The following is a 24,385-nucleotide window of genomic DNA, read 5'->3' on the forward strand; positions in this document are numbered from 1 at the left end:
AGCTCTTTATCCAAAGGCTGAAGAAAGAAAGCTGCCAGGCACTGCTGCACCCTTCTCTCTACTTTGATTACAAGAGAACAGGTAGCTCCTACTGCCCATATAAGTGGGTGATTTATTCCTGGGGCAAGTACTCTCTTGTCTTACGTTTATTCTGTGTCCTGAGTTAGTGAGACTGAGAAGACTGCCTGGGAAAGGGTTTCAGATATCTGGGCTTTTCTTTTAAATTATTATTTTTTTTTATTTTTCTGATGCTTCAAAGAGCAGAGCTTAGCCTGCACTGCTGACTCCAGAACTGGTCTGTTTCCACAGCTCCAGGAAAGAATGAAGACCTCCGGATTCTTTCATGTACTCAGGCCCCTTAACACCACCAGAACGATGCAAAGCGGCTGATCGAGCCCAGTATGAGTTCCCTCATCATAGAACAACTTTCAGGTGATTCAGAGTCCGTCTATTAAGCTTCTGCACTACCCCTTACCTGGCCTCATCCTGGGGCCTGGCCAAAATTCACTGCATTCTAATTATCCCCAGCTGGCCCATTGCCCCGGGAGGATTGTTGCCTGCTGGCATAGATTTAAGCTACCCCCTGGTCAGAGCTGAACAATGCCTATGGCCAGTGCCGGTCAACCCTGTGAAACCAGGAGCCGTAACCGCCTTCTTGACACCCCATTGTCTAGCATCTGTGGAGCTTCATTTTTCCCAAAAATAAATAAATAAAAGGAATGTCATGGCAGCAAATCTTCCAATTTTGTAAATTAAAGGGTTGTTTTTTTAAAAAAATATTGCATTCCATGAAACTTCCTCCCCACCCCCATAATTTTAATGCAGCGTTGAGACATGACATTCCTCTCCATACTTTGGGGTATGATGATGAATCCCCTCCACGACCATCTGTGTGCAGAGGGGAGCCAGCCAGAGACTCCAGCCAATAGGGGCAGAAGCTGCCAAAGTAGGAACCCCTGGAGCCCTGGACATTCAGGGAACTATTTGGACTGGACTTCCTGTGCCCTGTGCTGATTGGCTGTTTGCTCCAACCCTCCCCGAGTCCCCAGTCCCTGCCTCACAGTCTCCCCACACCTGCACCTCTTCCCCTCTTCTCTCCACTCCCCTGCCCTCTTTGTCTCCCTTCCCTTCCTTTCCCCTTTCTTTCAATTTAGCTCCTAATTAACCCATCCCCCTCAAAAAGAAGAAAAGTGGAATTAACATGACACTTGCCACCATCCCACCGGTAGCTTTGCTTATGTGTTCTACCCCTTCCAGCACCCTGTGTCTGTCTGGTCTATTTAGATCGTAAATTCTTTCGGCCAGGACCCATCTAGTACTATGTACAGTGCCTCAATGGGGTCCTGCAGCAAAGCTGTCACTCCAGCAAATCCCCTTATGTCCAGATGGAGTGCTGCCTCAGTTTCCCCAGTGTCATCTTTGGCCTACTTCAGTCATAAGAGTGGCCTGGCCTTCTAGCTAGACCACTTTACAGCATCACAACTCTACCTCTTCCTCACCAGGTGCACCTGAGGCACTCTAGTCTTTCCTCCTGTCTAATCACAGGCTGTTGCGCCTCGATCAACCTCACCGCTCTGGGGCTAGCACATTCCTTACTCAGAGGTTCAGGCAGGCTGAAACTCTTCAGAGCCCATGTCTCCGGTCAGACTTGCCACTTGCCCGTGGGAGGAGCCTGTCAGCTCTTCTCCCCTTCCTCCTTTTCAAGTCCTGCACCTGGCCTAAAAGGCAATGCAGGTGCACCCTGGGACAGGCTCCCTGGTGGAAAGTTACCAACTAAGATTGCTTTATATACCCTGTCACAGGCCCCACTTTTGCTTGGCTGTCATGCACTAATGTTATGTAAATAAGAAAACGCTTTTTTAATCTAGGACCATAGCATTTTTACCCTCTTTTTTACCATGCCTAACAGCCAAGACTTACTACTGATGCTTGGTGCGTCGCTCGCGTTTGCCTGGGTCCAGAGTACCTCTGCTTTTCATGAGCTACACAGTACACAAATCACCCTGGACGTGGCTGCGGCAAACCCCTTCTGGGCAGTGCCCCACAGGTTGAGTGCTGCTGATCTCCTCCAGTCCATCCTCCAATACAGCCTTAGCTTCAGAACGTTTTCTTTCATTTTGTCCCAGGTCATTCTGAATCCTTCTGACTGTGGGGTTTCTACCGTCGCCCTTGGGAACTGAGTGAGAAACTGATGTACACATCCCTAGTTTTCACGACTGAATATGTGCCATAGAAATCTGCCTCTGGCTGTGAAAAAGATAGAGAGATTGGATATCGTGCAGCTTTTTAGCTTAACCTCTATTCTATATAGATGAAATTCGAATTCTCTTTTAAAATATAGTGTTAGGGAAATTAACGTTATTTGATGTGCCTTGTTTCCACATGGTAAAGGGGGAAAGGGATTTCCAGCCAGTTGGAGTTACTTTACAGAACTCTGTTATATACAGTATTTTGCCAACAACGTTGTTGATCCGCTGAGTTTTGCCCTTCTACCTACATCAAGGCATCATTGCACTGCTGTTACAGTCAGCTACTACTCTTGCAGGAAGGAACAAGAGATTTTTACAAGGCAGAGCTTGTTTTTTATTTTTGTATTCAACGTTTCAAGAGTTTCCTGAACCTAACTTTGGAGAGGAATTTTCCTTCAGCAGCTAGGCAGCAATATCCTCCGTTAGCGCTATAGAAAAGAAAGCAATCGGAAGAACTGCCAAAGAGGGTAAAGAGGGGGCAGCTAGTGAAGTAAACAAAGTGGTCATGTAAGCCAGGACTTTTTGGCAGAGTTATTGAAATGAAGGGTGGGAGGAGCCCAAAGAAGCATGGAGTGTCATTACAACGATTGGAAAGTAACGGCAGGAAAAAGAACACATCTGCATTATTTACAGATCCATTACAAGAGCAAATATTCTGAACGCTTCTCAAAACTTTCCCCCTAAGGTAAGATCTCTATTTTTTTTTAAATTCCATTTAACTCCTAATGTACGAAAATAGCTGGTAATTAAAGGCTCTAAAACTAACATTGTTCCAGTGTGCCCTGCTGTTTTGTTTGAAGCTTGTTTGAACTGCCTGATTAGCAGATGCAGAATCTTTCTAAAGTATGAAGTTTAAATTCTTTCTATTGAAGTTTTATTGCCATTTTAAGGCTTTATTACTTTATTTTTTCTTATTTGTGGTCTAATAACAATACATTAACAATTTTCAGCTTTTCACAGAGCATGCTTTTCTGCAGTGTGTATTCTGGTTTTAAAATAAGTCATCAGATTAAATTTAGCACATATATAATATATATAATATGTATAAAAGTGATACGTTTCCTTTACATGTTCTTTAAAAAATCCAGGGGGAGATATATATTTTTTAAAACACAGATGAAAATTCCTCCATACTGTTTTCCACCCTCTACCGCAGCATTGTGCTAATAAAGGGATATATCTACACTAGGCAGACTGTATCGGCATAGCTGTGTTGGCATAGACCTGTAGTGTAGATGCAGCCTACATGGACAGAAGGGTTTTTTTCTGTCAGTGTAGGAACACCAACTCCCCAACTGACAGCTTAGTCTACACTTGGAAGTTATATCGTCATGGCTACCTTGGTCAGGGGAGTGAAAAAACCCACACTCCTAACTCAGGTAGCCATGCCAACATAACCACCAGTGTAGACACAACTACGTCAATGGAAAGGTGCTTCCGTTGATGTAGCTAATGGCATTCAGGGAGGTGGTATACCTACCTGGACAGAACAACTCCTTCTGTCAGTGTAGACTGCATCTACACTATGGGGCTATGCTGGCGTAGCAATGCCAGTTCAGTCTCCATAGCATAGACAGACCTTACATTAGCCTGAAGTGCTCTTTCGTTGACTAAACTGCATCTACACTTGACAGTTACATTGGCATAGCTCCGTGGGTCAGGGGAGTGGTTTTTCACAGCGCTGACCAGAGCTGCTGCTAGGCATAAGCAAAATAAGTAATTGTTTAGGGCCCCAAGCCACTCAAGGGGGCTCCCTACTCTGGGCAGGTCTATACTACCGGTGAAGTTGATCTAACTTGCGTCGCTCAGGGGTGTGAAAAAGCGCGCCCCCCAAGTGACACAAGTTTTGCACTGTCCACACCAGTGTTATGTTGGTGGGAGACACTCTCCCGCTGATATAACTTCCGCTTCTTGCCAAGGGGGAGTTCTTATGCCAATGGGCGAGCGCTCCTTCACCAGACGCGCCACGGCTGCATCCGTAGTGTTGACTTGCCCTCTGTAGAGAGAGTGAGAGTGAGAGTGAGCTCAGTGGTTTGAGCATTGCCCTGCTAAACCCAGGGTTGTGAGTTCAATCCTTGAGGGGGCCACTTAGCGATTTGGGGCAAAAATCAGTACTTGGTCCTGCTAGTGAAGGGCAGGGGGCTAGAATCAATGACATTTCGGAATCCCTTCCAGTTCTATGAGATATGTGTTGCAGGGGGATCCCAAAAATATTCTTTCTTAGGGCCCCCAATGGGCTTGCATTGCTTCTGGCACGGACCCATGTAGCCATGCTGATACAACTTTTGAGTATAGACCAAGCATTGTCCTTTGGTGAGTTGGTGTTCCTACACTGGCAGAAAAACTCTTTCTGCATCTACACTGGGAAGCTATATGAGTGTAGGTTCTATAGTGTAGACATAGTCTTCGAGGTGGTCTATGGAGAAAGGACAGTAGAGGTGGGATTAGTACCTGATGTCTTATTTTCTTTGCAATTCCCACACAAGGAGTTTCAATTTTGTGGTGATAAAGTTGCAGGCATGTATCAGCATTTCAAGTGTATATTATCTTTCAAGAACACTGGAGTTTTAAAAATAAAATTAGAAACCCAGGAAATGTGCCATAGAAATCTCTTGGTAGGTGTGAAAAAAGAAAGAGATCTGCTATAGTGCAGTTTTACTGCTTAACCTCTATTAGGATAGAAAACAACCAAGGAATTGAAAGAGAAAATTGTACTTCCTCATTACATGTAAATCACCACTAGATTAACTCTGCCCCAGAAGAATTGCTCTAATGTAGTATTCTCAGACTCATTTAGAAAGTACTGCACCGTGTTATTTTTGCAGTTTTGTGATTGGTTAACTTACTCGTCTCTTCTAGATGGCTAAGAGAGTAATGGTGAAATTGTTGACTCCGATTGCTTGATGAAATTGTGTGGTTCTTGTCATGAACGTTCGGTCGGGAAGGTAATGTGAAATTGTTTTCTGTTGGCTCGTCTGCAGAGTGACAAAATGCATTTCTGGAAGTCTGTAAAACTGCAGCTAACTTAATTTGGAAGTAAGTTTATTATAGCTACTCTGAAGACTGCTCAATTCCAGCTGTACTGGAATTAGTACAAAAAGGGAACTATTTTTTGTCCTTTCCAAGTACAAATGTTGACTTTTGTTATCTCTTGGAGCAGAGTTTGGATTGTGGAGGTGATTTGTCTGCAGTTATGTGGTTTGCTGTGGTAGTTAGAGTTTAACTCTGAATTGCCTGGGTTTCTGACTTTTTTTTTTTTTTAAACTTAATCTTCTGAAAGAAAATTTTATACACATTGGTGTGAGTTTGCAAGCTAAAATTCTCCACACCCAAGTGTTTAATGGGGAAACGTCTTTAATTTTTTTTAAAAACATCCACTTCCTTCATGAGAAGGGCCCTGTGCTTGCAGATGCTTAGATTCCTTGATCCTTTACTTGCTCATTCTGATTTGCTCCCCAAATCTTTAGGCTTCATGCTAAGCCTCCATCTCCTATGCTCCAAATTCCATCTGATCCTACCCACTGGAGTCAATGGGCATTTTGCCATTGGCTCAGTGGGGTCAGGATCAGACTCTTGCAGTCAGGTCTTGAGCAAAAACAACACGGAGTCTGGTGGCACCTTAAAGACTAACAGATTTATTTGGGCATAAGCTTTCGTGGGTAAAACCCTCACTTCTTCAGATGCAAGTTTGTTTCCCTGTATGTAAAATGGGGATAGGACACTCGTGTGAGATAAATGCTACAGTTAGTTCATATGTGTACAAGACATTTGAGGATGTAAAGTGTTCTATAGTATGTATGTATTTATGAGACCAGCAGAGTAGAGGAGGAAGCTTGAAATGTGGAATTCATTTTACAACCAAATTTCTTGTAACCTTAGTTTTCTAATTCAACGTTTCCGATGTATAAATAATTAACAGCCACAAGTTGTTCTACTAAGAGGTAATTTTGGGTCTAAAATGAGAGATGTACTCCATTATGAAATGACTGGAGTAATTTCTCATTGGAATAGCCTACCTCAGTCCTGCTTTTTCAGTTATAGTGGCATTCCCTCTGGCTTTAGTAGCACAGAGAAGTTCACCTGTAATAACAGTAATAATGATGATGATGATGAATAATAAAATAATGTGTTAAATAACTTTAGTTGTGCCACATTTTTGTGTACATTGCAACTTCAGAATAGCAAATCACATAAGTAAGAGGTGAACGTGTGATGTGCACTTTTATCTTTTCTCCTCCTTCTTTTGCACTATTTATCATCAAATTCCAAGTCTGAAGAAAAAGTATTAACAAGACCAACTATATCATGCCAAGTGATCTCAAATCCCAATGAAATCAACGACAGGGGAGGGTGCGCAAGCATGTTCTGGGATAGGTTCCTCGGTTAGCACTGAAGGAGTAATTAGAAATCTGAACCTATTGCATCTGGAGCAGGCAAATGTTTTACTTCCCCCCCCGCCCCAAAAAAAAAAGAAACCACACACAACAACAATAGTAAGGGGAACCGAGCTGTGTAAGTGCATTTGGCATCATTTATAAGTAAAGTCCAGCTGTCCATTCAGTAACATCTGGAAGTGATATCCAAAGGGAAAACAATAAAACACATCCAAGTTCCTTTTATTTCAGCTACAGACATTTTAAAGGATCAGATGCAAAGATGTCTTATCCTGAGCTATGCGTGTGTCGTGGTAGTCGTGTTGTTCCCCGGATGCTAGAGAGACTAGGTGGGTAATATCCTTTATTGGACCCATTTCTGTTGGTGAGAGTGACTGAAGAAGAGCTCAGTGTGGCTTGAAAGCTTCTCTCTCTTATCAGCAGAAGTTGGTCCAATAAAAGATATTCCCTCACCCACCTTGCCTCTGTAACTGAGCTCTAATGCTTGGAAGGTCAGGACATCTGTTTGTATGAAAGCATAATTTAGCCATACCATAGTTGATTGCATTTTGGCTTTTTGATTGTAATTAGATCTGGGAGATCTATTATTTCACGTATGTCACCCCTTCAGTGTTTCACCAGTTACTCAAACTTGACTGATTTATGTGTACGTAGCTCACCCTTATGGACTGATCAAACAATTCTCTACAACTAGTGCTTTCAGTGTTCACTAGATGTGTTCTTTGAGATAGGTGATACTTAGGTGACCAAACATGTTGTTTCTGCTTTGATTGGATAACTCCCAACTTGAAAGGAATTTTAAAGGCGGCAGCCAAACACTTAATAGAATCATAGAAGATTAGGGTTGGAAGGGACCTCAGGAGGTCATCTAGTCCAATTCCCTTCTCAAAGCAGGACCTACACCAACTAAATCATCCCAGCCATGGGTTTGTCAAGCCGGGCCTTAAAAACCTCTACGGATGGAGATTCCACCACCTCCCTAAGTAACCTATTCCAGTGCTTCCAGATAAATATTCTCACAAACATGCATTAGTTACTCTTTCTCTTTATGTGACTATCATTGGGAACAAAAATTCACTCAAGAATGTCCCTGGGCTTGTTCCTGCAAGATGTGGAAATGCCTTCGACTCCCATTGACTTCCACAGAAGCGAAGGGTGCTCAGCTCACAGCACCTTCAGGAGTTGTTCGACGCTTTGCAGGATCAAGCCTTTAGTGAATAAGAGGGGCTGAATTCAAATTCAATACTGTGGTGGTGGTTTGAACAATACTTTTTTGTCTTGCTCACTCATCTTTTTAATAGTTATTTAGGGCTAAATGCAGCACTCCTACACATAATTCCAAATGATCTGAAGGACTTCAGGCTCTGTTTCTTAAAACTATGTATACATTTATAATAAACAGAAGAGTTTGACTTTAAATTTTAAATTAACATTTTTGTTCACTGGTAGGCCAAGATATGAAAATAATGATTGTTCTAGCTTTTTAAGGTTTTCTACCATTGTCAGGTTTTTTAGGAGTCTACTGAAAATTCAAAACATATTTTGTATTACTTAGTACCATTTTGCATACCCAGATATACATGAATGCATAATTAGTAAGTTGGGTTTCTATTTTTCACATTACAAATATCATTTACCTTGAGGTCCTTTTAGGAAATAATACTTTCAAACTAAAAACAGCAGAATGCATACACACTTTTTCTGAAAGTATCAATATAATTAAAAATGAAGTAGTATTGTATGTTGTTTAATTTCTAAGAAGAAGACTAAAAACCCTAAATAGAAGGTTTCAGAGTAGCAGCCGTGTTAGTCTGTATCCGCAAAAAGAACAACAGGAGTACTTGTGGCACCTTAGAGACTAACAAATTTATTAGAGCACTTCACAAGTGGGCTGTAGTCCACGAAAGCTTATGCTCTAATAAATTTGTTAGTCTCTAAGGTGCCACAAGTACTCCTGTTCTTTTTCTTAAATAGAAGAAAAGTTAAGAAAACCCTGCATCTACAACAGAAAAGTTTTCATTATCCTTGTAGTTTCTCCACACCCCTAACATTTTTAGTAAAGGAAAGCACCGGAAGTGAGTTCTTTAATGATCAAAGTGAGTTCTTCAATTATCAAAGCCCTGGGAGAGGAGATGGTCTATTCGTTATGGCATTGGGTCTAGGAGTAAAAAGAACAACAGGAGTACTTGTGGCACCTTAGAGACTAACAAATTTATTAGAGCACTTCACAAGTGGGCTGTAGTCCACGAAAGCTTATGCTCTAATAAATTTGTTAGTCTCTAAGGTGCCACAAGTACTCCTGTTCTTTTTCTTAAATAGAAGAAAAGTTAAGAAAACCCTGCATCTACAACAGAAAAGTTTTCATTATCCTTGTAGTTTCTCCACACCCCTAACATTTTTAGTAAAGGAAAGCACCGGAAGTGAGTTCTTTAATGATCAAAGTGAGTTCTTCAATTATCAAAGCCCTGGGAGAGGAGATGGTCTATTCGTTATGGCATTGGGTCTAGGAGTAAAGAGATCTGAATTCAATTTTTCTGCCAACACAGACTTCCTTTGTATGAAGAAACTTTGGCAAGTCTGTAAAATGGAAATATTGCTTAGCTTGGTAAAGTGCTTTGGTATCCTTGGATGCAAAGCATTGTACAAATCCAACTACTATTTTTTCTTTGATTTGTTCTATTAGAATTTACATCCTTTTGTTTCTCTCTCTAGATCCAGAAATGCAGAGACTTCAGAGAAATATGAGTGTGTGTCAGCAAACTAAGTCTCTCTTACGTAAAAACCTACTTATCAAATGGAGAATGAAAATGCAGACCTTTCAGGCAAGTACAAAAAGATAGTTTGGGAATAAAACAAAAAAAAGCTGGGTCATGTGAGATGGTTATTCCCCCCCCCCCCCCCCCAAAAAAATAAAACAAAACAAAAAAACAATTTGTATTTGAGAGAGTAGTAAAAGTGAGATAATATTTGAAAAGCCCCAATTGTTGCAGTTTTTTGCGAGGCTTTTTCACCCATCCTAGTTCTTTTTCTCATTGCTGCAACAGACAATAGCAGAAACTCTCTCACCTGAGGATTGTTATAGAAGCTAGTTGCTCATGGTTTTGTGGTGACACACAGAGCACCATCTTCATATTCTATGCACTCATGTAAAATCAGTGAACTTTTTACAAAGAGTTGAGCTCTGTGTTTCATTGACTTAATAAGCAATATTACTCTTTGTATTTGCGTTGCTGTAGCTCGAATTTTCAAGCATTAGCAGACGTGAAAGTTGTAAGCTCTGAGTGATGTTAAAGTGACTATATTCTGTGACAAGATTTAGATTTTTCTGAAGGAAAACTGTTCCATCTAAAATGGATTGCCTGGCTTTATTGCTTATCTGATAATCAGGGAGGGAACATTCGCTCTGAAATTGTTGTGCCGTTCTCTCTGCTCATTTACTCTTTTCCATTACCCAGGAATGGATCCTGTCACTTCTATTTCTCTTTCTGGTGTACTTGGTGTCTATGTTCACATTAACTTACCCCAATCCTGAAGTGCCTCTGGCTTTCCTGGGACGATTAGATGACCCTGCCTATAATGCTACTGGGATTACAGTTGCTTATACACCCATGACAGGCAGCACGAGACAAATAATGAATAAAGTGGCTTCCGACTCTGTAATGATAGGTATGTGATGCCCATTAAATATTTAGATTTATTACGTTAGCTACCGTACCTGTACTGTGTCTTAACATGTTCTGCTAGTATACAATATTCATCAGAACAGCCAGACTGGGTCAGACTAACAGTCCATCTAGCCCAGTATCCTGTCTTCTGACAGCAGCCCTCGCCAGATGCCTCAGAGGGAATGAACAGAACAGGGCAATTTTGAGTGATCCATCCCCTGTCATGCAGACCTAGCTTCTGGCAATTGGAAGTTTAGGAACACCCAGAGCAATGGGGTTGCATCCTCCATGAATATATCTACCGTAATTCTTTTATTTTTAATCCAGTTGATACTTTTGGCCATCATTCTATACCATTCATTGTCACAGATAGTTGTTGTGTATTCATTATCCAATACCTCTAGTTTTCTCTGAATGCTTGTGAGTTTTTTGTATTAAGAGGAGTGTTAATAGGCAATTATAGTAACTAATTTTCTATTCCTGATGGATCATGCTAACAAATGTTCCCAGTACAGCACAACAGCATCAAGGAAAACATACGTTTATTCCCTTGTGGAATACTCCTGAAATTCAGTTTCATGAAAATATGTAGTAGCCTGATCCACAAGCAATGTTCTGACAAACTTGACTGAATTTTAATGGTTCTTTCATTATTTTAGAAACTTCATTAACTGCACCTTAGAGTTCAGCAGTGATAGAAGGAGCTTCAGAAAGGAAGACAGCGGAGTTGAAACAATATATGCTTTCCCACTGAATACCTGATTATAAATTAAATTAATTAGCTGCTAGCTGGCATTGCAGGTAACATATGTGGTGCCAGGTTTGGGTCCTAATAAGAAATAAATAACTCAGATCAGAAACTTTCCCTAGAATTATATTATAAAACTATATTAAAAAAATGATATAAAAAACCTTTTGTTGACTGGGAAGCAGAGATGGGGCCTGTGCCATAAACCCGTGATCCAGATGTCAAACTCCCAATAATTCGAGTACAATGCACTCCTTTTATAAGAATCACACCTCACCTGGATAATTTGATTCTGGTAAGCAGTTGATTCTTACAAGCAGAATTGCAAAGAATGGATTAAATCGACCGTTACGTTTTAAACAACTGGCTTTTTTAATTCAATTGAGAAACATCTCATTTACCATAACTAAATTCTTTAGACTTTAAACATATTCAGCGTGGAACAAAACCAACGTTCTACCAACCATACCAACATTTTAACTGAGCAACATAATTAATTAATTATTACCCAATCATTTAGCTGGTGCTTTTTTTCAAGGCATTATTAATACTGTGCAGCATGTTACAACTTTACACAAAATGTAAGTTACCGGAGCTATATACCTCTTCACGTAAAGATCCAAGATACAAATTTTAAAAATCTCTCAAATGAACTGCAACAAACGTAACATATGAAAGTTCATTACACTGACTTTTATAGCGTAAATATCAATGTAAAACAACAAAACAGGCTGTTTAACAGTATTGGCTCACATGAATGTTTATTTTGGAGTATCACCGTTTCTTCCTTTTCAAGGTGATGTAGGAGGTTAAAATCATTGAAGCCCCTGTACAATAGACCATTAGTTTTCGTCGCATCCTTCATTTGGGTCAAGGATGGGATGATTACCGTGTCATCATGAGAGTCCACCTCTGCATCGTTTTCGGGTTTCACTTCAAATTGGTCTCTGAACTCAGTCACAATGTTGCCATCAGAGACAGGTTGCATAGTAAAAGCATTATCATCAGTGTCTATCCACTCTTCAAATTCATGTCCATTGAGTCCTCTTGGTGGTTCAACAAGAATTGCTTCCGCCATAGGTGCGATCACCAGACCTCCTCTTTTCCAGCAATTGTTGAAGCATTGATGTCCGACCAGGCATTTGTGAGCATTAGAATGGCATCTGAAAGACTGATCTTCCTGGTCATTTCCACAGCAGGAGCTTTGTTGTTCTCATCATCAATGTGGTGAAACACCGTGGAAGCCATTTGCTTATGAAAGTATGCCTTGGCAGTTCTGATAATTCCCTGGTCACATGGCGGAAGGATAGAAGTTGTGGTTTTTGGGAGGAATTCAGGTTGGATATTTCTCAGTGTTGCATCTTTCGTCATGTGGGCTGTGCAGATGTCCACAAGTAGCAAAATTTTTCTCCTTTTGTGGCCCTAACTTTTGATTCCAGACCTTCAGCCACTCACCGAATAGATACCCCGTCATCCAGGCAGATGACTTGGCAGCATAGTGGACTGGAAGACATCTCAGATTTTAAAAACACTGTGGGTTTTGACTTTTCCCGATGATGAAAAGGTCCTTTTTCTTACCAGTCATGGAACAGGTGACTAGAGCAGTAATTCTTTCTATAGACCTCTTTCCTCCTTTTTTATTGTCTAATTTAAATGTGAGGATGCCATCAGGCAGGGCTTGAAAGTAAATTCCACTTTCATCGGCATTCCAAATGTCTTCTTCAGCAAAGTCATGTCTCATTTCAATCCACTAGTTTTCTAACCATTCTTCACATGACCTAAAGACTGTGTCTTTGGCTTCTCTCTTAAAAACAATCCCATCTTGTTTTTGAAAGCACTCAAACCAGCCAGTGCATGCCCTGAGGTTGGTAACGCCCAGGGCTACCACCAGTTCTTCTGCTTTCTGCATCACCAACAGCCCGCATAGGCGGGTATTGCTCTCTCTGGCATTTCTGATCCACTTTATGAATGCAGCCTCGACCATAGGTGCCTTGTCTGACCGCATTGTTTTTCTGTCTCCTTCATTTTGTACAATGCTCTCCCTGCTTTGAGAATCGTAGACAATGTAAGTTGTGGAATGCCCAATTTCTGAGCTGCATCTCTTTGGCTGGTCTTGGGAAGACTATTTCAGGACTCCAGAAGTTGGCGTTTTTCATCTGCAAAAAGCATCTTTCTTTTTCCTGCTATGTTGATCGACTCTCACATAAACAGCACAACTTGGTTTTTTACACCGGGATTATAATTTATACGCGCTACATGCCTAAAAACGCGAGATGTCATGAAATTCAAATTCAAAACCGCTTTATTGGCTTATTACATGTCATTGCTCTTGACTATCATATTACATGTAGTCAGTGTGCCCCTAAATGAGTCTTATAAGTAGAGTATTTTACCATGGTTAGTGTAGAAATGATTTTGTCCCAGTGGTTTTGATCACTATATATGGTTATTGCTTATATCAATAATTCTTATAAACGGAGTGTACTGTATTAGAATCTAGGTTTTCAGTCAACCCATTATTGAGATAAGGACCAGCTGCGAAGTTCAGTTGTATATCTACGTATGGATTCCACACTGTTTCTAGTAGAAGTTTGCGGGTGTTGGATCCTGGGTGTTTTAGTTTGGGAGAATCTCTATCTCTATCTTTATGCAGTAGTTATCTCTAGATAACTCTAGATACAGTGCCATCTGTGGAGTAAAACACCTACCTGTTGTTGCATTCACAATTAAACTTAAGATTTTCTTATTAACCCAGCTGATTAAATTGAATGTGACCCAAAGCACCTACAAATATACCTAGCCTAGAGAACAGAAATTCAGAGGGGAAAGACACATCGCTGACAAAACTGGCTAGATGTATAAAATTCCTGGGCTGACATTTTCAGTGTTGTAGCTATCGATCATAATGTTTTTTGTATAAACCACAGGTATAAAAACAGAAGTGATGGAAGATGAAAAAGCACTGGAGGCCGCATGGATTTTGAATGAGGAAATTGTAGGGGTTGTATTTAACGATGACTTCTCCTATCGCCTCCGATTCCCTCCCAAGAATGTGATTGCTCCAAATGAGCATTTTGGACATATAGGTAATTAAACATAAATAAATAGGGCCAGATCCTCAGTTGGTGTAAATTAGCGTAGCTTCATTGAAGTGGATTTGGCCCTTAGTCTACATGAGAGTTTCCGACCTAGAAAGAACCACCAATTTAAGTCTGTTTTATTGTTTGTAACAAAATAATAAAATCCAACAACACCAACTTTCTTTTAAATATATAGATGGTAGAAACTGTTTGGGTTTGTTTTTTTTAAATTGAGGATTTAGGCATATTCCTCCCTTTTACCTGAAATATTTCATCCCACTTGATATGTTACATTCCATTTCAGTCTTTTCCCGTGGCTCATCATGTCGGGTCCATGCCTGACAGATCAGCCTTGTGGTGTAGATTAATATATGTTTTATATTTTATTCTTGCCCTATAGTCTATTTTACACATCCAAATACACTCCATATAAATAATGAAAATTACTAGCAAAATTTAGCAACCGATGGCCGATGAGGACTGAACTAGCATTCTCAGTCCTCTGCTGTTTCGGGAGGCTACGTAGGGAAGTGAAGAATTGATTTGGCGTGGAGACTCTGTCTTCACTTCTCATCTTGAACAGCAGTTGTCCAGGGCAGGAATGAGGCACTTGAGTGTAGCAGGGAGTGGAAATGCCTGCAGCACTGCAGACAATGGTATACCAGGTTTTTTTGTTTCTTCTTTGGTTTGGGGTTCTGGGCTTTTTTGGCCAGCCGAAGATCGCAGTCGAGCAGCTTTTATTAGAAACTTTAAAAATGCTAAATCATTGGGCATGTTGTAAACCATCTAAAGAATTAAAATAATATGCCCAGATCCTTAGTACAGAGCTGATCCTGTACCACTGAAGTAAATGGGAGCTTTGTCATTTCACATGCACGTTTAAGGCAGTCAGGTGGGGAGCAGTGAGAAAAGAGAGACGCTGTCAGGTGTATCCACTGCAATGGGGTCCTGCTATTTATTACATGGGATGACGCTGAACCAGTCCAATACACTGCTGATCCTTTGATATTTCCACTATCCTTGGGAGCTCATTGCTTGCTGCTGTTGCAGAGTTATTATTGTAGTACCATTAAATCTGAATTTCTTGACTTTTGTGGGATTAAAATCTCAACCTTGATATTGCATTAAAATGATTGTTGCACACAATTAAGTAATGTACTTGACCTTTTGTCTTTGCAGATTCTTGTTATAACTTTTCAGACCATTACTGTAATAGTCCAAAATATTGGTACAGAGGATTTCTATCACTGCAATCAAGCATTGATGCTGCTATTATAGAAGTAGGCAGAATTCTTGCATTGAAATTATTTTCTGTTTCTTCTAACCTGACCCTTAAACATTAAGCAAAATAAATCCTTCTGTGATCAGGGTTTCTTTAGTGCATGGAATTATTACAATGTAAAAAAAAAAAAGCGATGGATCATCTTGTGCCGGGAACGTCTACCAAAGAACAACGTGTGAAATAACTCAGACTCCTGAATGGTTTGCAGAAACTGACTGCTTTTAGTTTCATCTAGAAAACATGCACCCCTCCTAATCTCTGTGCAAAATTACAACCCGTTTTGAAAGTCACAAAATAGAAAGGGTAACACTTACAAAACGTATTGACACAAAGAACTTCCCAGACCACCAGTGAAATGCAGCTCACGTGTGCCCAGCAGAATGTGGCCGTAATCCAACTGGAACATCTAGCGGGTACTGACATACAGATTATAGCTGGATGATTATCTTTCAGAAGTAGCCCAGGCCACTTTACATCATTTGAATCTCGCAAGGAGTTTTCAGCTGTTCTTTCCAGTATGGACCATTGGACTGTAATTAATTCCTTTGCCATTTTGAGATAGGGTGACCAGATGTCCCGATTTTATAGGGACAGTCCCGATTTTTGGGTCTTTTTCTTATATAGGCTCCTATTACCCTCCACCTCCGTCCCGATTTTTCACACTTGCTGTCTGGTCACCCTATTTTGAGACTACAGCTCTATTTGGGACTACATTTTAAATCCACTCAGAAGCAAAAGTTAGTGTGGAATACATCGACCCATTTGGTAATTGGAGTATTTGGCTGCAAGCAGGCTCAACCAATGTCTCAGTAGATGGAAACTGTCATGGAGAGTTGGCTCTTTCTTGAGCCTTCACAAATTTGAACCTAGGGGGAGGTTTTTGAAGGTGCAATTGGGAGTTAGGTGCCTAAATGCCACTTTTAAAATCTCCCCCCTGACTGGGCTGGATATCTGAGGTTTTAGGGTAGAGTTGAAAGGGTTGGTATTGACCTCTAAAACCCTAAATTGCTTCAGACCTTCCTAACTGAAAGAATGCCTCTCTCCCTGTGCTATGCCGCTGCAGTTAAGATCTGCAGAGGTACTCCCCTCGGCCCAAAGGAGGGGCTTTTGGAAGGGCGTTCTCTGTGCGGGTCTCTTTTCTTTGAAATGTGCCCCTCGTCCTTGGTCTACAATGATACAAATCGGTTAAACTTCAGAGCATGCTGCACGGCATGCCTTTTTAAGAAACCTGCTGAATGAGCAAATATTGTTAGGGATTATGTGTCTGGACAGTGGATAGTTTGGCTTATTTTTGTGCTGCGTTGCTGTGTGTTATGGAGTTGCTATTTAGTTTGATGATATATCGGTCTTGAAATATTTGGCAAGGGAGCCTAGAGCATTCTGAGAGGTGCCTCTTGTCGTTTTAGAAAACGACAAAACATGACAATTACTCATCTTACCCACTAAAAGTCTGAGAGAGCAGATAGGGGAGCCCCTGTAGCATGTTCTGAGGGCTAAAAAACTTGGGATTTTTCAGATCAGCATAGGCCAAGTTACCTGAGCGAATTCTCTGCAGCCAGTCCCCAGCAGACCAAACGTCAGGAATGTTGTCAAGAATGCGCAACCTGATCTCCACTGTTGGAATGATAAACAGGAGAGGGGCTATTGCAAAGGTAACCTGGCCTCAAAGTCAGGGGGGAGTTTTTAAAAGATACAAGTGGCATTTAGGCACCTAACTCCCAATTGCACCTTCAAAAACCTCCCCCTAGGTTCAAATTTGTGGAGGCTCAAGAAAGAGACAACTCGCCATGACCGTTTCCATCTACTGAGATATTTACAGTGACATCCCTGACAAACCAGGCCTTGAGGTCTATCTCATGTCTATTTCTCACGGCTTGAAGGCTTTTGGCTGCAATACGCAGTGGAAACAATTATAATTTCTACCATCGGCGTAGATTCCAAGGCCAGAAGGGACCACTGTGATCATCAAGTCTGGCCTCCTGGGTAACACATGAGGTTTAAAGAGCAGTTAATGTTAGTTTATGCTTTGACTTCACCCAATTTCTTTTTTAAGAAACGTTGTTTTTAAATGTTTGGTTCATAGATCTCTGCCCTCTTCCAATTCTGTTCAAGTTCATATTTTGCACCCATCTCCATTATGGCTCCTAGCACTGGATTTCGTTATATGCAACATTATAAACTCAGAAAGGGAGGTTTGTCAGCTGAGAAATTTAGTGTTGTCAGTGTTAGTATTAAGACTAACAATTTTATTATGTAATTGTCTTGTACTGGGGAAGTACTTTATTATGTAATTGTCTTGTACTGGGGAAGTACCCCATTGTGCTAGTACTGTACACATATGTATAAAGACAGTCCCTGCCCCAAAGAGCTTACAGTCTAGGCATATGAAAAGACCATCCTTGCTCCCAAATGAATTAAAACCAGCAGGGGGGAGAGGAGAGGAGAGGAGACCAAGACAACACCGAAATGATTGTTTAGTATAATAAGCCGCATTCTCAGCACGTCAGTTCCCTAGCTATTAAGTGTTTCGCGGTAGCAGTCAGCTTTAAGGAAGGACTTGAAGGAGGATAGTGTTGTGGCTTTGTAGATTTATCATGGAGCTCCTCCTAAGAATGAGGGGCAGCCTGGGAGACAGAGTGAAGGTACTTGAGAGAGAACTAAGCTAGCGTATCATGAAGGCTGCCATTGCTGGGAGAGCGGAGGCATGTGGTCCTGGCTTGATATAACATACGAGAGGTGATAGGTTGAGCAGGGATAGGCCTTAAAAGACTGGATATGTGTTTTTTGATGGAAGGATCAGAGAGACCCAGAGTGGGGAGGCAGAGAAGTGGTGATGTAATTAAAGCAACGTGCTAGGAAGACAATCTCAGTGTCAGTATTTTGAATAGACCCGAAGGGGGAAGTCTGCATTTCTCAAGGCCAGAAAGGAGAAAGTAGCAGTCATCAGAAATACATGATCCGTTAACAGCACCACTGACATTATTAAGTGACATGTTATAACCCTGTACCATGACCTTATTTCATTACATAAAACTAAATTAAATGCTAACTTGAATTTTTTTAGATGACGACAAATCATTCTGTCTGGGAAGAAATGAAATCGATTAGTGGTGTCCGTATGGGATCATCATCTATCATACCATCAATTACCCTGGAACATGGTTTTATCTTTTTTACTGTTGCAATGAGTTTCTCTCCATTTATGCACTTTCTGTCAATCAGTCTTACAAGAGAAAAAAGGAAACTCAAGGCATTGATGAAGACTATGGGGTTACAGGATGCAGCCTTCTGGTGAGTAACACAAGTAGCTGAAGTGCATAGGTTTACTGTCTTAAGTTAATAGGTGCCAAAATACATATATTCTTCAGTATTTGTAAAATGAATTGACAGTTTCCATCCAGCTTCTCGTGGGCAGGAGGAACTCACAGAAAGAAAACAGCCAACCTCAATTAGATTGGCGTCTTTATGGATAGCCTAAGCGGACAGGCCAAGGACTGAGTGGACATTATCCCGTTACCATTAGAGGTTGTCCCTTCAGAATGTGATCGAGGTGCACTGTTTGGGGGCAGTGTGTGGAAACTTGCTCTGCTACTGCCAGTATTTTTTTGACAGGGATGGAGACCTTCTTCAGTTTTCGAGGACGATATCCTAACAGTAACTCCACTGGAAAACTTTACAAAAAAATGCAACTCTTAGGACTTGCGAACCTCTATTTAATGAGCTGGTGCCCTTCAAAAAGTTATCAAATTTTATTAGATTTTGTGTGCCTAACATGTATTTACTTAACATCAATAGGGAGTATAACAGTGGTAAAGGGGATAAAGGTAGAAGAAAAAGGAATAAACACAAGGAAGCTAAGCAGAGGTTAGAGAGAGCTGATGATATCATTGATTTTTTGCAACCTGAAAGAGAGGCAATGTCATATGAGACAACATGTGTGGAAGTCAGCTATGAATCTAGTATGTTTGCTTTTCTTAAAAACCCTGGGGCCCAACTGTACCAACTAGATCTATGTATAGATCTCTTCTTCTCACAGGGCTGAGGGCTCAGACACTTCCAGGGCAACTTTCCCTCCTTGTCTTTAGACTCTGTGCATAGAGTGGTTGGTTGCAGTTATGAACATCATCTCTCACTAGACTTATGGAAATGAGGGGAAAAATATAATACAGCCACAGACTGTAGTGTTTTCCCCTTCTCGTACCTCTACCAAGTCCCTGCAAGGTATAGGAGTCCTGGCAGCGTAGTCATAGCTGGCCTGGAGACTCACAGCTGACACAGATGGCTGAGGCTTCCAAGCAGATGGCATTGCAAATCATTGGTCCCCTGATGTCTGTGGTGTTTGGGGGCAGCCTGTTCTCTGTGGAGGAAGGGGGGTGATGGCGAATGGGACAAACAGTACCTCCATTGGTGGAAAGATTGAGTACAATCTAAGGGAGACCTGGCAGAACTCTCCTCCCTATTCAACCTTCTCTCTCATTTCCCATGGGAGGGACAGATGGGTTCCCAAGTTCATTGTCTGGCAATCTCCTTTGTATAATGCCTTACTAATGTCACAACTGTACGTGAAATGTTGCTGTGGCTTTTCCAGGGATATGCTAAGTATTTGAACTAACAATGGGATTTGCCATATGGCTGAAATCATGACAACAGTCATCAATTATCCAGAAAGATAACAATATATTTTCATTTTTAGGTTATCCTGGAGTTTGCTGTATACTGTTTGTGTTTTGATTATGGCCAGTCTGCTGACAGCTGTCACGATTAATGAATATTTCTACACAAGCAGCTTCCTTGCAATATTACTTCTGTTTTTCTTTTATGGCATTGCATCTGTAAGTTGGGATTTTAAAATGAAATTTCTCCACTTTCTAATTTTAAAATTTCTATGAGCCACATTGCTACTAGTCGTAGGGCAGATCGGAGAGTGGCCCAACACTGTAGCTTTTCTGTAGTCACAGTAATTGAAGAAGCGATCTCTCTAAATCTCATTTAATCTCATAATTGGACATTATTTGAATTACCATCCAAAGAATTTACAGACACCAGACTCTGTGGGCTATGGACCAAAGTGAACTTTAATCTCAAATCCATCCACAAAGAGCGATTTTCTTTACAGAACTTTGAGAGAGGGAACATATAACGTTTGTGCCCAGGGAATCCTATAGTGGCCAGTAAATAATGAAATGATTTCTGTGCTGCATGCCGCTTTAATTTTATGAAATAAAACTGCCCAAATGTAACTTTTTGAACTTCCCCACTTCCATAGATAGAATATGAGAGAGTGATTCCACTAGGCTTTTAAACAACAGTAGTCATGATATTGATCAAGATTTCCCACACGAACATGATTTGTTGGGGGAAGAGTCAACATGGCTATTTTAAAGGGAAATCATGCCTCACCAATCTACTAGAATTCTTTGAGGGGGTCAACAAACATGTAGACAAGGGCATTCCTGTGGATATAGTGTACTTGGACTTTTAGAAACCTTTGACCAGGTTCCTCACCAGAGGTTTTAAAGCAAAGTAAGCAGTCATAGGATAAGAGGGAAGTCTTCTCATGAATCAGTAACTGGTTAAAAGACAGGGGGGAAAGGGTAGAAATACATAGTCAGTTTTCAGAATGGAGAGAGGTGAATAATGTGCTTGGACTAGTGATGTTCAACATATTCATAAATGATCTGGAAAAAGGGGTAAACAGCAAAGTGGCAAAATTTGCAGATGATACAGTCTGTTTTGGACCTAACTATCCTGAGCAATTTTGTAAGGAGTTACAAAGGGACCTCACAAAACTGGATGACTGGCAACAAAATGGCAGATGAAATTCAGTGTTGACAAATGCAAAGCAATGCACATTGGAAAATATAATCCCAACTTCACAGACAAAATGATGGGTCTAAATAGGCTGTTAAACGATTAAGGGAGGATATGGTAGAGGTCTATAAAATCATGAATGGTGTGGAGAAAGTGAGTAAGAAAGGGTTATTTACTCTTCATATAACACAAGAACTAGGGGTCATCAAATGAAATTAATAGACAACAGGTTTAAAACACACATAAGGAAGTACTTCTTCACACAATACATAGTCACCCTGTGGCACTTGTTGCCTAGGGATGTTGTAAAGGCCAAAATTATCACTGGGTTCAAAAAAGAATTAGATAATATAGGAATAGCCATACAGGGTCAGACCAATAGTCCATCTAGCCCCGTATCCTGTTTTCTGACAGTGACCAATGCAAGGTGCTTCAGAGGGAGATAAGCTCATGGAGGAGAGGTCCATCAATGGCAATTAGCAAAGAAGGTCAGGGAGGCAACCCCATGCTCTGGGTGTCCCTACCCTCTGACGGCCAGAAGCTGGGAGTGGATGACAGGATGAATCACTCAGTAATTGCCCTGTTCTGTTCATTCTCTCTGGGGCACCTGGCATTGACCACTGTCGGAAGACCGGATACTGGGCTAGCTGAACCCCTGGGCTGACCCAGTATGGCCGTTCTTATGTTCTGAATTAATTGACTAGAGATATGTTTACTTGTGCAAGTACAAATATTATTCATTGATGATACTTGGTCACATGCATGCATGAAAAGAGAGACCACCTGGAATTAACCATTTCTAGTGTTACCTAAAACTTGAAGGTTATCTTCTCCCAAGCTTTGACGTTACTGATGGATGTAGAGCTAACCTGTTTTCTTTACCCTAATTATTGTCAGCACCTTAATTTTTCATCGTTTTTGTGTGCCAAATATAGTATTAAAACCCCCACAAAATTATGTGAATCAGTGACCAACTAATAGTTAAGGAGAATTTAAGAAAACAAAAACAAACCAACCAACCCAACAAAAAATTAGGCCTTCACTGGGGGGAAAAAAAAAGTTACCTGAAGTCTGGATGTGTCTTAAAATAGTAGGTGAAGAAAATGAAACAGCCCCAGAAAAAAGAGAGAGTTTATAAGTGAAATTGACTGAAATAATTTTAGTAACAGGACACCCAGCTACTATGTAAAATAAAACACACACACAATTAATATAATACACATATATACCCTAGAGCAGGGGTTCTCAATCTTTTTCTTTCTGAGTCCCCCCCCACCCCCCCCAACATGCTATAAAACTCCACAGCCCAGTTGTGCCACAACTGTTTTTCTGCATATAAAAGCCAGAGTTGGCATTAACGAGTAGCAAGCAGGGTAATTTTTCCGGGTCCCCACACCACTGAGGGCCCCGCGAAGCTAAGTTTCTCAGGCTTTGGCTTCAGCCTCAGGTGGCAGAGTCCCAGGCTTCAGCCCTGCATGGCGGTGCTTTGGTTTTCTGCCCTTGGCCCCAGTGAGTCTAATGCTGGCCCTGCTTGGGGCCCCCCTAAAACCTGCTCGCGGCCCCCAGGGGGCCCCAACCCCCCGGTTAGGAACTACTGCCCTAGAGACCCTGAATATGGATTTGTTTCAGTCTGAAGTGTTTACAGCCAGTCAAGTCATGAACTTCTGCGGATAGGCCACGTCTTAAGGTGCTGCACAGGTGCAGCTCCCACTGACTTTAGCCTCTCCAGTTTGTCTCCTAAAGGCCAACTCTTAACTCAGTGGCTCTCCCTAGCATGTCCGACACAATGTGTATGATGCATTTTAAACCTCTGATGGAAATGCGTTCCACTAACTGGAAGCTTCCTTATCTGCAGATCCACTTCTGTTTCATGCTCAGCTCCCTCTTAAAGAAGCCTAAAGTCACCAGCTCCGTTGGATTCATCCTCACCTTTTTCTCTACATGTCTGAGCTTTATTACATTGGTGACAAAACTTCCTGCACCCTTGGAATGGGCTTTGGGTCTCCTCTGCCCCTTTGCCTTTATTACTGGAATCTCAAAGGTATGGTGAATTATTTGGAACACACATGCAGTAAAGCTGTAACTGGAAGCTAACTGGCTGTATGTACCTGACAGTTGCCAGGCTAGGGTACTGCTTATTATGTATGATGGTAGTATTTAAAGGTGCCAGTGTTCTAAGTGCTGTACAAACACTGCCCCAGAAAGTTTGCTGCTCGCTAGTTTTCAAGTGTCCAGCAAGTGCAAGTCTGTTTGCTACAGTTTCCCCATATGAAGAAAGAAATCATGACGTGTGAATGTAATTTGTCTGCACTGGATTATATTGCCTCCAATAGAAGAGTCTGACACATGCCCCAAAATGATGATATGAGGTTGCACTTCGCCGGTGTGAATCTGTTTCTAGAGCACTTTTGAATGAAAACCTACACACTCCCTCTCGTTAGTAGAAACATATTTCTAGTGAGGAAAAGAAACTAAAAGGAGTGTGGGGGGAATATAGTGCTGGACTTCCCAAAGCTTCTCTTGATAACCGTGTTGCATCAATTTCATCAAAATTCTGACCTTATATGCCTGGTTTTTCAGCTAAAGATTCTTAGTCTTTGTTTTTTTCCTTTCAGATTTTACATTTAGAAAAATATGGAATAGGTTTCTATTTTTCTAACATGATGGAGGAATCGTATGCTGTATTTACTGCCTATGTCCTACTGATTTTTGACAGTGTTTTATATATGCTATTGGCTATCTATTTTGATAAAGTTTTGCCTGGTATGTATATTTATAATTAAAATACTGTATATGTTCTTTTATACATACACTTGCTCCTATAATTCTCTCTCTCTTTCCCTAGGCCCCCTGCCCCCACTTATTTCAAAGCAGTACAAGTAATGATAGAATAACACGGAACAAAGGAAAATGTAGAATTAGAATTTACCATCCCACATTGGGTGGATCAGCTGATGTCACTTTCATCTGTAACTGGTGTTAAACAATATTTCCAGACAACAGACTATGGATTGGGTGTGGATTCCACATCTCATAAGGATCCCTTTTGATCCCCTCTTCCTTGCCCTCTTCAACCAAGAATCAGCTTTCATATCACACTTTAGGTAGCCTCAACCTTTAAAGTAAAATTAATAGAGACAAGCGATTAGCTTGTGC

General features: G+C 41.0%; 1 protein-coding gene across 1 annotated transcript in view; it reads left to right on the forward strand.

Moving 5' to 3' along the window:
* Positions 1-2,670: 2,670 nt before the first annotated feature.
* LOC128847859 (uncharacterized) overlaps positions 2,671-24,385 on the forward strand; it is a 125,894-nt gene continuing 104,179 nt past the window's right edge. The window contains exons 1-9 of the mRNA XM_054047584.1: positions 2,671-2,934; positions 9,356-9,465; positions 10,099-10,309; positions 13,984-14,142; positions 15,316-15,416; positions 18,483-18,709; positions 20,112-20,250; positions 23,085-23,270; positions 23,845-23,992. Coding sequence (XP_053903559.1) covers positions 9,364-9,465; positions 10,099-10,309; positions 13,984-14,142; positions 15,316-15,416; positions 18,483-18,709; positions 20,112-20,250; positions 23,085-23,270; positions 23,845-23,992 — 1,273 coding nt within the window. The 5' untranslated portion in view covers positions 2,671-2,934; positions 9,356-9,363. The remainder of the gene's footprint in view (positions 2,935-9,355; positions 9,466-10,098; positions 10,310-13,983; positions 14,143-15,315; positions 15,417-18,482; positions 18,710-20,111; positions 20,251-23,084; positions 23,271-23,844; positions 23,993-24,385) is intronic.

This window comes from Malaclemys terrapin, chromosome 13 (genome assembly GCF_027887155.1).
Source record: "Malaclemys terrapin pileata isolate rMalTer1 chromosome 13, rMalTer1.hap1, whole genome shotgun sequence".
NCBI classification, from domain to species: Eukaryota; Metazoa; Chordata; order Testudines; family Emydidae; genus Malaclemys; species Malaclemys terrapin.